Source organism: Anastrepha obliqua, chromosome 1 (assembly GCF_027943255.1).
Source record: "Anastrepha obliqua isolate idAnaObli1 chromosome 1, idAnaObli1_1.0, whole genome shotgun sequence".
NCBI lineage: Eukaryota > Metazoa > Arthropoda > Insecta > Diptera > Tephritidae > Anastrepha > Anastrepha obliqua.
In genome coordinates this window covers 108,472,118-108,487,702 of record NC_072892.1, presented here as the reverse complement: position 1 = coordinate 108,487,702, position 15,585 = coordinate 108,472,118, and the positions used below count along the sequence as shown (strand labels likewise).

Sequence of the window (15,585 nt, the reverse complement as noted above, 5' to 3'; positions counted from 1 at the left end):
CGAGATTTTCTCTACCAAGAGCTGCTGCCACAACGACTCAACGTCATTTATGCTATTTTACATCTCATACCTACACTACTTCATACGTCATGCAACTTCTTTCTATTTCCCTGTCCTGTAGTACAAAAAGACGCCCCAGAATAAGTAATTGGTCGGTTGCAAGGGAGAATGTCTAAAAACAAGTTCAATTCTTCAAAGTTGGAAAACCATCACAAAACCGATTTTGCAAATGTTTGGTTCATGAGCTGAGCAAGGTATCTGAAATGGGCCAGAAAGACTTCGAAGCAGACATGCCTTCTTAAAATAATGAGATAGTATTTGCCAGAGAACGAAAAACTTGTGTAGACAAAAACAAAAAAACCACAAACAATAACGAACTGTTAATCTCTAGAGCTCCTTCATTGGTAAAATAATCGAATGTATATGAAGAAGACAGACAATCAGGTCGGTCAAACAGAGTAATGGTGTCCATTACCATTGCTCTGCTCGATCGGATTGCTCGGCAAATCAACATCAATGCGTTAAAAGTGTAAGTCGGTGTAGAGATAACTGTGCAGCAGAATACATGAAGTGGAGGGAAAACACATGGAGCAGGTTAGTTTAATCAAACTCATCTAATGTACTGGGGAGATGAGTAGTTTCAAGGTGAGCTCGTTCAAGCCTAAAATGTCAGAGAGCGAATGTATGAACAAAAGTAGTCGATTATTTTCAAGATACCAAAATTTTAGGTATTAATCTGATGCGTAGAATGGAAGATAACGAAGGAGGGTCCCATTTTTATATCAAATTAACAAAGAATCGAAAAGTATGACTACCTCTTAGCATTGAAAGGTGTTCTGTGGCATGAAATGTGCATATCTACGCATTTCTGAGGTCAATACTACAGCGCTACATGCAGTACAAATTGATAAGAAATCATGTTTATGGATGGAGAGAGTTTTTGCGGATAAAAGAAACGCAATTTCTAGTTGTACTATGAGACTTCAACATCAGCGTAATATTAAGATAAAATATTCAATTTATTGCCTCGGTTTTTTGCATGATTTCGAATAATAATAATTTAGATGAGATTTTAAAATTTTTGCTATCAGCATAATGAACGGCTCAAACTCCAGACGCTTTTGTTGCCAACTAATTCTTCTTGATTAGCGCAACAACCGCTTACGCGATTTTGGCCGGGTTTAATAAAGCGCGCCAGTCGTTTCTTTCTCGTGCTAATCGGTGCCAGTTGCACACACCAAGTGAATCTTTCCAATGCTAAGGAGGCTTTCCTTCTCCTCTGCTACCACCATCTGGTACCGCATCGAATACTTTCAGAGCCGGAGCGTTTGTATCCATTCGGGCGACGTAACCTAGCCAACGAAGCCACGAATCTTTATTCGCTGCACTATGTCAATGCCACCAATACTCGCCGTCAACAACGTGCAAAGGTCCAAAAGTCTTCCGCAGAATATTTACTCTAACACTCCAAGGGATATTGCCTCATGTCATCGTCCAAGCTTCTGCGCCAACTACTAGAGTAATCAAAAGCATCTCATACAACGCCTCTTTCTTTAGGTTCGTAAAATAGCCTAATTAATAATAAAAAGGGTGGCACATATAGTGGCTTCTTTTTTGAATTTTAGCTGTACGTTATTGGTTTATTCGAAAGAACAAACACTCCCATTATTTATGGAACACGATTCCATTCATGTGACTTCCTCAGTTGATTTCGCAGTAGCGCATCACGTAAACAAAGTTTTCTAAGACCTTGGTGATGGCTCCAACTAAAGATCATCCAAGTCCGCGTCTTCAATTTCCGGCCACAAAAATCGTTTATTATGCCTCTATAGCACTCTGTAGCGGTCGGGTGCCTCCAGTGGTTGAGTCTATTGAACCTTAGAAGTATAATATGAGAATAGTGTGAGGGTTTTGCACAAAATTTGCATTAGACTGGCGCGTGATATGTTGAGTTGTTGAGATCGATGGCGATACAGTGTTTCAGTATTCTGTGCGTGCCTTGCGAAGGCGGAGACCCTGAGTGTTGTCCACTAGTATGCCAGTTTAAAGATCTTTTTGCACAAATTTGCGTACAGCAGGCGTAGGGTTTGCCTCATTTTGGCCAAACATTTTTTTCCAATAACCGCACTGTATGGTGTTCACAACTTTGAAATAAGTTTTCCATATTTCATAGCGTTTTTCAAGCGTAAAACGATTCATTTCGTTTCGCAAAGATAAGATACTGACTTTCAGCTAAGACTTCCAGCGACAAACAAATGTTAAATTTCAAAATAACATATCTCAATAAAAGAAATACTGCATGGATCACCCTGTATCTAAATGTGTAAACAATTGTCTCACATAATGAGATATTCAAGATAAATACCGTTTACGCCAATTAAACTCATTTGATTATTGAGATTACCTTAGTAGCTTCAATTCACGACATTGAGAAAACAAAAGACTTAGGAAAACTTGTCAACTAGCAACTTTAAGGCCGATCCATATGCATTATGCTTTACCGTAATTCTAAGCAAAAATTACAGTTGTGCAATTATCAACATTGTACAGATACCAAACAAGTTGGCTGTTTTCTTATTTTTCCCCAATTAAAGCCTATGAAACTTCAGCTTAGAAGTTTCTGACCAAAGTCTTTCAAACTAAAATGCCTGCTTACCAATTCCATCAAACCATACGAATAATTATAAATAAAAACGACAAACACCAATCACTTATATCAAACTGTTTTCGAACTGTTGTATTGACCATAAAAAGAAACTTGCTGCTGCAAAAATAGCTGCTACGACAAGAAGAACAACAAAGCAACATTTTACGAGCCAAAAGCAGCAAGTGGTGGCATAAATTACTCTACGCAATCGCTCTGTATCTAGCTGCATGTGTGTGTGCATATAGATTGTGTGTGATTGTATGAGTTAACCCAGTGAACAACAGTGTTATAGGGCTTCTAATGGAAAACAAAAATTCAAAATTTGTTTAACAAATAAATCGTTAATATTCCACACCATTATTATTATTAATAATCTGCCATGTTAGGTGTTTGGCCGAGCTGCTCCTTCTATTTGTGGCGTGCGTCTTGGTGTGTTTCACAAATGGCGGAGCCTACAGTTGTAAGCCGAACGGCAAAGTTTTTATGAGTTTTTCATGGCACAAATACACTCCGAAGTACACCATTACCTGCTGGGGGGCGACCGCTGTTAGAAGCAACTTTTTATCATTTTGGTGTTTCACGGAGATTCGAACCTATGTCTTCGGAATGGCAGTCACGCACCAACCCTCCTCAAATACTCGTCATAAAGAAGCCAAGTTTTAAGGTTTGAAACTGTCGAAGATTCTTGCTAGATGCATTAAACTGAACTTTATTCAAAAAGGAAGGACAATCAATAGTCCCAGTAATTATATTAATAATTAATGAATACGATTGAATGGATCTTCTGCTATAAAGTGGGTTTAAGTCAATCAATAAGCGTCGAGAGCGGTACGATGATAAGAGTTTTGAAAGGCTTAAAGATCGGAGCGCAAATCGTAGAAAAACTCTCTGAGCTCCCTCAATCCAATTAAAGAGACCTATGTATTTGGTACGGGCTCCAGATAACATATGCTCATTCTAACCTCGATCTGACAAAAGTATAATAAAATGTTTTGAGAATGTGGGGGTTAGAGAGTGCAGAAAAATTTCGACATACGAAATTCGGCATCGAATATCATCGTTTTATGACATGGTTAGCATCAAATATAATATAACACCCAAGTCTGAAAATTGTTCAATGGATTGCAAGAGACTATGCAAGAACTCAATTAACGCTTTCTAAAATCCGACTGAAAATGGTGTACTCGTAGATCTGTTACTTTTATGATCACTCGGTGGTTATCAAATCTGAAATATAACCAAAAGTCGTATTTTTCTCTTTTATAAGCCAACAAACTTTTAACAAAGTATAACCTAGTTTTTAGTTTTCTAAGTTGATCCGAGTTTTGTTTGTAGCTATGGTATGTCGAGTGACCGCATCTAATTTAGTAGTCATCTATTTTACCTACATTTGTTAACGTAACGCTCTTTTTCCCAAAAATTTAGTAGTTTGGGAACCAAAATCGCAAAATGTCCTCAAGTTGTCAGATTTGAAACCAACGGAGGCATAAAATGTGACGCCAACGATTAGAAAATTTGAAAATTTTTTTAAAACGATATAACCACCACTGGAAAGTCTACTTTCAAGCAGTTAATGAAAATGTTGATGATCATTCGAGATATGGAAACATATCCGACATAGGATTATACAAATCTAAGTAAGTATATCAGTCGTTGGTAAAAATGTTCTCTGCATCTCAGCAGACAAAAACTAATTTAACAAGGTACATACAACAAGTTACGTAAATTATCACTTCAGAGGCAATTGAAATTTGAAACTAGTTTCCTAGCATTTTCATATTTTATATTTGCAAGGGACACCGAATTCTGAACTTACTGCCGATATTAAAACGTCAACTCACTCCGCTGTAGTCTGACCTAACGTTCCGTAACTCTTTGTCCTCCATCGGTAGTGAACGTCGTATTCTTCCTAGTTTGCATTTGAAATTTGTAAATTAAAATGTTTTTTTTTTTAACTCCATTCATTAAATACAATCTGTCATACGTAACATTCAGTATTACATTTAATTAAAATTTTGAAAAGATGACATGTGTAAGAACTCTTAATAGGGACTCTATTCTTAAGTTTATATTATATTTTAAACCTTTGTGGCAGATCAGTAGGCAGTTGTAAGTCTGCATGGGACGTTTGTTTGGTGTGATAGGTTTGAAGCTCGAGGGCTTTTGTCCAGCGAAAGCTCTGATTTTTGTCCAAGTAGCTTGTAAAGGGAACGAAGTTTTATTCCAAGCTTCTAGCGCTTTGAAAATATATGATATCGCCACGTGTGACGTCGTTAAAAATGAATTGAACTAAATGAGAATTATAAAAAGTTGAATATTATTAAGAAGATGATTAAAATTTTCAAATCTTATGTGGACTTGCTTTTGACATTTACTGTGTATGTAAACTAAAATTAAGCATTCCTATAGTTCTCCTTACGGAGGCTCGAAAATGTCGACAAAGCATATCTATCCGAATATCGTTATCTTAACGGCGGCCGCCGTAGCCGAATGGGTTGGTGCATGACTACGGAATTCACAGAGAGAACGCAGTTTTGAATCTCGGTGAAACAACAAAATCAAGAAAAACATTTTTCTAATAGCGATCACCCTTCGGCAGGCAAAGGTAAACCTCCGAGTGTATTTCTGCCATGAAAAAGCTCCTCATAAAAAATATCTGCCGTTCGGTGTCGGCTTGAAACTGTAGGTCCCTTCATTTGTGGAACAACATCAAGACGCACGCCACAAATGGGAGGAGCAGCCGGCCCAACACCCAAAAAAGAGTGTACGCTCCGATTATAAATACATATAACTAGAGGGTGGCAGCAGGAGGTATTCATGTGCCGCTCTGGTCGGTACATGTTGATTTAGGAATATTACAAGTTATAGCGATTTCCTCGACAAAAAAATCAAGCTTTTATTAGGTCAAAATGTTATCTAAATTATTATTACCAGTCATAAGATATGGGTCTATAAATCAACGGAATGGCGCTTCCAAAATCAACCAAAATTCAAAAAACCACATCAAAGTCAATTCAAAATAGTGAGTTTTGTGTGACAGTTTACTTTGATTGCCATGTAAAGGGCCACTACGAGCTCCTTTCAACGGACTGAACCGTACTATGTGTGGGGGTACTGCATCATTTGAGGAAGATTGTTTTTTCGCTAGAAGCCGGAATTTTGAAGTAACAAGTCGTGATTTCCCGTTCCCACGCCACATGATCCATATATGTGCGTATATGTAAATTAATTACCGAACCCAGGCGGTTGCTACAGTTGACTGGTTTCGCGCGTGATAACCAGCCCGAGAGTCCAGTTTAGAAAACTACTGTGGATAAGAATCATCCTATGATAGAAAAGGTAGTAGAGGTCTTCTTCGACTGCAGTTTCAAATCACCGAGTCTATTTCGACCATGAAAAACTTCTTACAAAAACCGGTCGGAGGCGAAAGCTGTGGAGGAGTTAGAAAGTTCAAGGAAAAACTATAATAAAAAAGTAAAGGATTCGATTGCGTAATAGTAATTCATGGAAATATACAATCAATATATCTAATTACATTACTTTTAATCACGATCTCATCCTTATCATAAATGTAATGAACTCAAGTTCAATTCCCTTAGTGATTGCTGGATTTGAGTCATCTAAATGCTGGTTGGGATTACTTAGCACAGAACAGAAAATTAAATATTAAACACTTAAACAATAACAACAACGCCTACAAGCGGAATAACTACATAAGAGTATCTACCAACAAAACTAATATGTAATCTCGGCCATAACACGGCAGCGTCAGTAAGTGTCAGCTGCAGCAGCCAGCCGACCAACTTATTACCTTCAATCGATTCTGAGTGCACGACAACTGTTCAGTTGAGTTTTCAATTCTCGCGTAGACGGTTGTTTTTTGGTATCGTATGTCAAGATGCTGAACGGAAAATTCTATACGGGTCTGCCACCCAATATGATTGAACGCGGCAGTACCCAACGTAATCGCCTGCAATCAAGTATATTCTGGCCTGATGACACCAAAGTCGATTCGGCGTTGGAGACGCGTGTCAAACGACGTAACAGCTTACAAATTGCACAAACCGAACGCCCACAACTTCGCATGCAATCATCGGTGAGCGGTAGTGGCGATGCAGATGTGAATACAAAACATTTATTCCAAAAAGAATTTTCAAAATCATCAATTGAATTTTTGGATAATCTATGCGATGAAATAAAACCAAGGAAGCCATTGCTTTTGAGAGGCAACAGGAGCGTTAGTAGTGAGGTGACAGCTAAGCCGACAGCTCTGAAATTGCCACTGCCGGAGAATGTGGTGAATACGGGTTACACCACCGCCAAGAAAAAACAAGCCTTTACATCGAAAATCGAATTCTACGACTATGCGGGTGATGAGTTAAATAATCGCAATAATTTGAGACGCGCAAAAATGGATATGAATGATAAGAAGGAGATGGAGCGGAATTCGAAGAACAGCCCGAAGTTGCAAGTGAAAAACAATATGCACAGTTTGAGCACAAACGAAAAGCTGTATCCAGCAGAACGCCGTGAGAAAGTTGAGATAGAGAGAATGAAGAATACCAATTTTAGGGATGATGCTGAAATAGCACACAAAAATAATATGTACGACGAGGTGGATGACAGAGAATACGGCCGATATGCGGGCAGAGGATTTGATGAAGAATTCGAAGATAGTGGCAGAGATTTGTTGGCAAATAAAACAAACTTGCGCTTGCGCGAGAAACGTCTTAGAGACGAACGCTTGCGTGAGCTGGACTACTTGGAAAGTAGAAGAACTGTGAGTCCTGAGCACAGTTATAGGCGTGAGCGTCGTTTTCGTGAGGCTTACGAAGATGACTATGAGCTGCCCGATTATGCACCCAGCGCACGATATGGTGTGGCAGTGCGACGCTCCAATAGTGTTGGACGCTTTACGAGTCCACCTAAACGTATACTAAGAAATCCCATAAGAGAACGAAGATATAACAGTGACTATGGCCATGATGGCTATAGAAGCAGTGAAGTTAACAGAGCCAATGACCGCTACAGAGAGAGGGATAATAAAATACGCAACAACAGAGATTTCAACGATGCAGACGCTGATGCCGATGTGGATTATATAGAGGGTTGCATGAGGAATTCGCGTATTCGTACATCGCCAAAAAAGCATGTCACCTATAGCGATGACACCTACTCGCACGATGAGGAAATGCCAAGTCAGTCACAACGACCTCTGACGAAGAGCGAGCCGTCGCAAAATCGCGCACCACCACATATGCGCACCGGAAGCGGCCAGCTACGACATTACAATAGCGAAATTGATTTCGTGGAGGATGCTAATGAGGCGTTGGAGGAAAAATTTATGGAAAACGACATGCGCGGTAATGTAACAACAATCAAGCCATTAAATGTCGGCAGCAGTTACATTGCCAAAAGTAATAATAGAGTTGAAGAGCGCAACAGTTTGGCTAATAAAATAAATAACAACAAGAATGCGAACTACAATAATACGACAAGTAGACTCAATAATCAAACAATCGCGTCAGCTGCACGGAAAATCACACCAAAAATGCCTAATGTCGTAACAACAAAGCAAAACGCCGACACAACAACGAACGTAGCTGTGGAAGCAGCTGAAGCGGTGGGAACTGATGTGAAAAAACATTTGCGCAGCAGTCTCTGCCTTCACAATGGCGAGATTATAGCGAGCGATGACGGCGGTGCGACGTCTGCAAAAGCACCCACGCGCAATGCGCGCAGCACAGCGACGCGTCAGCGCGTTAGTGTAGGTCTGCCCGATTAATAATCTGAGTTGTACTCGGCGCTGACGTGAGCGACGGCGCAGCTGAACGCGCAGTTGTAATTTAAAGTTTATTACTGCAAACTGCTTACACATCTACATGTGTATGCATTTATAAGTACATTGGTGTGGAGCACCGCGGGCATAGTGAATGGCTAAAACGTTGCACCCCCCAAAGGCGCGCGCCCGCTATTACATTGAACGTAATAATCCTAATACATATTATCTGAGCCAAGTAGTAGTGGGTTTTGTTTTTGTCTTAACATGTATTGAATTTAAGTGGAAAATTAACAAAGTGACTTTAAGTATTGCACATGCAAATTAATTTTTTTTCTTTTAATTCAAACACATGCGCTAGTACATATGTGCACATGTAGGTATGTATGCTTCAGTACATATACTACATACATGCACTTTCTACATACAAGCACTTACATATATTCAAAAAAACTATATGAATGAACAAAAATGAGGTTTTGGTTGTGTTTGTTTGGAACTCAACTTTTTTATGGAGTTGCGCGATGTTGAAGAATGAAGTCATGTATGGCGCAACCTACACAGAATTCAAAGAGCACTCACTTGTAAACAATTGTGTGTAAAAATACTACAGAAATATGTTAATAATTTTAATGCTGTTCTTAACTCTAAGTTTAATTGATTACACATACATACACACAACAGTGTGGCCAAAAGCAAATAATCGTTTAAATCGTGTTATGAGTATCGAATAGTGTTTTGGTTTGTTGTTTCTTGTTTCTTCTATGCGCTGGCTGATGTGCATTGCTGTATTGGGCGCGCTGAAGGCTACATTCCATTAATCTGTATATTCAAGATTTTATTTTACAGCATAGCTGACAAAATTTACCCAAAGCTTTTCGATTAAAACGCAAAATTCATGGTCCAACAGAAATTTATTATTAAAATTAAAAGATACGAACGAAAATCATACAATCCTCTGAGCGGTTACGCTTGAGTTTGGACTGATTGCATGTCTTGACTTTAACTTAGGAAGGTATTAGTCCAGATTCTTGCTTGCCTCATAGGAAGTAGAAAGGCCGTATCAACAGTAGCTTTGATATACCTGACATTTAATTTGATCAAACATTTTACTGAGATTTACGATCAATTAATTGTAATATTAAACACTTTTCCAACTAGACAAAATAAATCTTCACATAAACATTTATAATTTAATACAAGTTTTTGTTTTCAAAATTTTCTTTATCGCTGTTGAATAACTGCTCAGAAATGTATGGTATTGCTTTTAATTTTTTAATAAATCTACATACATACATACATATGTACATACATATGTGTGCTTTAGAGTAAAGTACCTGTAGTGTTTCAATATAACGAATACCGATATAACGAACACTTTTTTTCAATGCATAGTTTACTCCATAGAAGAACTCGATTTACGAATACGTTGCGTTTTAATTGTCTTTGATTGTTTTACAAAAAACAAAACATCAACTGCATGCGCAGTTTAAAACTCCAGTAGTTTTTGGTAAATATTTTTTACACATTTTTGCTAGTTTCTTACTCTGTGCATTGGAGAGAATATGAGTGCTAAAAATAAAATTTCTATTGATTTATTTGGATGAGGAGAAAGTTGATACCATAGAAGTTGTATCTGGACTAAATTCAAAGCTTTGCGAAATGCATTTGAAGAAAACAAATGATTTGAAGAAAACTATGTGGACCAATCGACAATTTTTGAAACAGAAAATGAGAGAAAAAGTTGTTTCTAAAAGCGATCGCCCCTCGGCAAACAATGGCGAACCTCCGTGTATATTTTTGCCATGGAAAAGTATCTTTATAAAAATCCATTTGCAGTTCCGAATCAGCGTAAAACTGCAGATCCCTCCATTTATAAAGGGTTTCTTAATAAGAGGTGTTATTTGATATTCAAAGAAAAATGCTATTTTTCAATATAAATTATCGGATGTTTATTTCATTATAAAGAGGAGGGTATGCCGTTAATAGTGGAAAATAACATCAGGCAAATGACCACCGCGACTACGCTTATAGGACAACATCCTTTTCAGGAAATTTTCCATAACCGAATTGCAAGGTGCCTCACGAATTCCATCTTTGAAGTCTTGAATCGACCCTGGGCTGTTGACGTAGACATTCTCTTTCACGTGGCCTCAAAGAAAAAAGTCACAAGGTGTTAAGTCACAAGATTTCGGTAGCCAATTGTGATCACCTCTTCGAGAGATAACACGATCCGGAAACTTTTCCCGTAAAAGATCTATGGTTTCGTTGCTTCTGTGGCACGTAGCGGCGTCTTGTTGAAAATAAACGTTGTCCAGATCAATACCATCCAATTCCGGCCATAAAAAATCGTTAATCATTAATCAATCCATTGACCTGTAACACCTGTTATTGGAAAACCCTATACTATAGAACAACATCAACACGTACACCACAAATATGAGCAGGCCAATCACCCAATAATGGGTGTAATCGGTAATACTATATATATATATATATATATATATATATAACTATGTAAGCCAAGATTTTTCTTTGAGAAACTTATATAAAAGAGCGCTCTATCTCAAAATGTCTCATCTTCAAAAACAGTCGAGCATATCAGACTTCTTTTCCACGAAATGAAACCGCAGAACCTGAAAATGTTTGTATGAAGTTGTAGCATTAGCGCCTTTACTAATTTTTGTTTGTTTATATAACTCCCTAAGTATGGAACTTGTTATAAAAAACCGAATAAATGTTATTAGTGAGTGTATATATATACATACATAACTTTTGTTTCCAAAACAATTAATTTTTAGTTCAAAGAACGGTGCTGACATTCTATCTTTCGTTGTACCTCAGTACCAGTGTATGTTGAAAGACAAAAATTTGACATTACTATTTTTAATATTAAGTTTTAACTGAAATCAATGTAAATTTTATATTAAGGCTAAATAATCATACAAAAAAATCTTTAATAAAAATCTAACAAAAATAACCCAAAAACTTTTCTTTTTTAATCCAGGTACCGCGAAAACCCTTATTATTTTATTGCTGTTATCTGCAATGTGTAGGATTGGATTTTTAAAGTCAAATTCGACAGATCCATGTCTCTATATACTAGGGTTTCTCATTTCCCGTCACATAATGATTCCCGGTAAACGAGAATATTTCGAAAATATTCCCGGGATTCCCGGGAAAATCGAGTTTTTATATTTACTAATTAAAATAAATTTATTAATTTAAAAACAATTAAAAAATTCATTTTCACATATTTTATTCATATTCACAAAACAAAAAAATTCATATTTATTCAAATTCATAAAACAAAAAAAAAAGTTATTTATTAGAAGAGTTTTTAAAATGAGTTCTGAGACAAACTAGCGCATTAACTGAATTGTCGTTGAGTCTTGTCCTAATTTTGGTGACAAAAACGCCAGCAGTCGAAAATACTCTTTCACTTTCCACTGAAGTTGGTTTAATGCAGAGAAGAGCATCTAAGAGCATTTTCAAATTTTTGGTTAACTTTCCACTAGCTTCAAATAAATTAAATTCTTTTAATATAGTCTTATATTCTGTATCTCCAGTACTTTGTTTTTTGGCGCTCATACTATTTATAGCACTTTCAAGCTTTCGTTTCAAAACATTCGCGGGCATTTCTGCTTCTATATTGTTTTCCGTTTCGGAAACGCTTTCTTCATTTTCAAGTACAGTGGTGTCTTCAAGGATATTAACTGGAAATAGGCGGTGTAACAATTCTTTAGATAATTTAACCATTTCAGACTTCGACGACATTTCAAAAAACATATCATCTTGATTGGAGTACAATAAACTTGAATTATTTAGGTACTTTACCAATGAAATTAAAATTTTGGATCTTCGAGTTGTCATACGGAATTTAAAATTTTGTAATAATTCTCGAGATATTGAATTATCTAACGCCCTCACTCTTTATTAAATCCATATCAAGTCGACATAATGCATCGGACGCTAATTTTACTGGACGTAAACAAGTAATTAATGTGCTTACAATTTGGAACAGCTGATCTTCCTTTTCAAGTAGATGTGTAGCATTAACTTCGCATAGATTTTTTTTAATCGGAATTCTTATTTGCTCAAATCTTTCCAACATATCTAATAAGCTATTCCACCTTGTCGTACAGTCTAATGATAGGTTTAATTCTTTACCATATTCTAATTTGACATTTTGCTGAAGAATTGTGTTACGTACTGGCGATTTTCTGAAAAATGATGCTATCTTGCGGATTTGTTTTATTGCATCCTGGATATGAGGTTTTAGATCTTTGAATTTAAGGTCACTTATATTTGTATCATGTTCATATGACATCCCTTCAAATGTTGTATTTTCGTCTTTGTCAAGACAATCATAATTATCAATGTCGCTATCATCATCTGAATCTAATAATTGGTCTACTTGGTGCTGCTGATTTTTTTGCAATAATAATTCTGTCTTAGTAGAACCAAAAAGGGTATCCAGAACAGCCAAATGAATCCCATGCGTGTAGTATTGTAAATGGAAGGCAGGAGCTAACTTTCCAAATTTCACCATAACGGCTGCTCCATCAGTTATGATTGCAATAATATCTGTAGATAAATTCAAGTTAAATTCCTTTAACCGCTCATTAACTAAATCTAATGTTTTTTCAGCTCCACAACTTCCTTCAATTCTTATTAATTCCAAATTTTCAAATATCCCACCATTGGACATAACATTGATATTCATGTATCTACGATTACGGCTGCTTGTCCACTCATCTACAGTTAAGCAAAATTTTTGATTTGCATTTAGAATAGTTGAAAATCTATATTTAAGTTTTGATTTAACTTCGGCATAATAGTTGAATATAAGATTCATTATGTGTGAAGGATTTTTAGGAAGAAAATATCCTTTCGCACAAATAGATTCACGAATGAACGTACTTTTCGAAATAACATTGATGGAAATTCCATCTACAGCTGCTAGTTTTGCAAGAATTTCTTCCAATGATTGTTTCTTTACATATTTTAAAATGGAATTTTGATTTCCTGAAATTGATTTATCAGATTTGTCCGGCGATGAAGTACTTGGAGCGTCGAATTTATTGTTCTTGGTAACCAAATCTATTCCATGTTGGATTTGCATATGACGATTTATTCCACTTGTGGAACCTCCCTTTCTCATAATCACTTGATTACATTTATTGCATTTTGCTTTGTCCTTATTAGTAGAATCAATGGTAAAATAAAATCTCCAATTTCTTTCTGACGACATTCGTATTTTTTAATAACCCTTTAATTTTAATATTTAAAATATCAGTGGAATAATAACTAATTGTTATTAAAATTCAATTAAACTTACTTTAATTCACAAAGAAATCTTTTAACCACTTTTAATATATAACTTTTTAAAATACAAAAAGTAAAGACACCCAAACGCTATGACTTTTCAAATATTTGTGTTGCACAGCTGTATAATCACGAAAACAAGAAAGTCAATGCTTGCTTAGCTTACTTTGTTTTTGAATATTTTTAAATAAAAAAAGTAATTTGAATTTTTCATTTTAAATGATAATAAATGTTAAATAATCCCGGGAATTTACGTTTTTTTTCGGGAAATCGGGAATAGATATTTTTGCGGATTACCCGGGATATCGGGAACGGGAAATCCCGAGAGAGAAACCCTACTATACACTTTCATGCCGTCTATAAAATGCAAATAGTTTCGACGAAAAGGTTTTTCATGTCATAGAAGCACTCAAAGTTTATCATTGCTTTCCTAGAGCGGGCTCTATTAGAAAAATAGTTTTAACTTCATGATCCACGCTTGATAGAGGAATTTATGATATAAGTTTCAAATTTCAATACTTCTAAACTCAGTTCTTTAATAGATTCCTAACTAAAAGTTATCCAAGGAAAAGTTAAGGTGTTACAACTTGTCACAAGTTGAAGCTCACATTCCCACTTATACTATGCGATTTGATGCAAAAGTCTCGTAGATGTGTGCAAAGTCTGTCCACGGAAAGTGTGCCAGTATCAAATCAAGCTAGACAAAGGCGATACATTGCCTATTCGCGATACGAGAAACTTTTTTCTACTTGACAAGAAATTGGCCGAAGACGCAAAATTTCCGCTGATTCTCTATTACAGACGTGAGAGATATTCTCTTATACTGGATCCGGCTGTCCTATACGTCTATATCACCGGAACGAACCGGTTTCATACATATCTAGCCAAGGACTGTTACTTCTGCAGAATTTTCCAAAGCCTCATGGAGAATATTTGATGCCGTTAGAACAAAAACATTTTCTAACAAGAAGAGTAAATCGTCTATTAAATACACTATACAGAGTGCTACGTTCCTTTGTGCATCAGAAGTTTAGTTTATCTAAGGTGGCGCAAATTTAATCATCCAATTTTTTTTAATAACTTGTTTACTAAATAAAAAAATGGTTTTGAGCCATAGAAATGCTACTTGTCGTAGCTTATTTGAAAAAGTAAATTAAAATTCAATACTTTTGTTTAGTCAAAACTGCGAGCAAAAATCGTACTATTTAATATTTTCTGTCCTAGCTTTGCCAAATTCGTTGGCATTTTGAAGAAATTACCTGAAATTAGTAAGTAACTATTTCCTAGACTCAAATTATAAATAAAAATAAATAAAAATATCTATAATTTTTTTTTTCTGTTTTTAGAATTTATGTATCAGTTTCACAAAAAATAGTATTCAATTTAATTTATTTCATATCATTAAGTTATTTTTTTTTTAATGATATTAGAATTCCCCTCTTTGAACATAATACATATTTTATAGAATTTTCAATTAAATATTTTTCTATTTTAGAACACTGCATTGTAACCTGATCATACTAATTTCAGGACCGTCACCAGAGGACAATCGGGTGCCTTACGTTGGCTTCGGTAGGAAGTATGAAGTTTTAATCACAAGTAGAGATCAATGGTTAAGTCCAGATAACGTATTAACAGGATTTCAGAACACTTTCTACACCGACAGAACCAAAACCAGCAATGGTAGCCGATCTGGATGGTACTTAGATGAAGACACTAAGTACTTCTGCGCTACAGGACAGATGGCTATGGTATTCTTAACGGAAGTCTATGCCATCTTAAATTGAGCAATAAACAGTGTTGCAAAACACAAAAAAGTTTGTCTTATTTG

General features: G+C 36.1%; 1 protein-coding gene across 1 annotated transcript; it reads left to right on the top strand.

Annotated features, from left to right (window-relative positions):
- Window positions 1-6,509: 6,509 nt before the first annotated feature.
- Window positions 6,510-8,754, top strand: LOC129235490 (uncharacterized). The gene has a single exon (XM_054869356.1). It carries the CDS (start codon window positions 6,546-6,548, stop codon window positions 8,430-8,432), a length of 1,887 nt encoding a protein of 628 aa, XP_054725331.1. The 5' UTR covers window positions 6,510-6,545; the 3' UTR covers window positions 8,433-8,754.
- Window positions 8,755-15,585: the final 6,831 nt, after the last annotated feature.

What these genes read in the sequence shown, in the direction of transcription:
- LOC129235490 (XM_054869356.1), top strand. Translation starts at nt 6,546, where the DNA reads ATGCTGAACGGAAAATTCTATACGGGTCTGCCACCCAATATGATTGAA.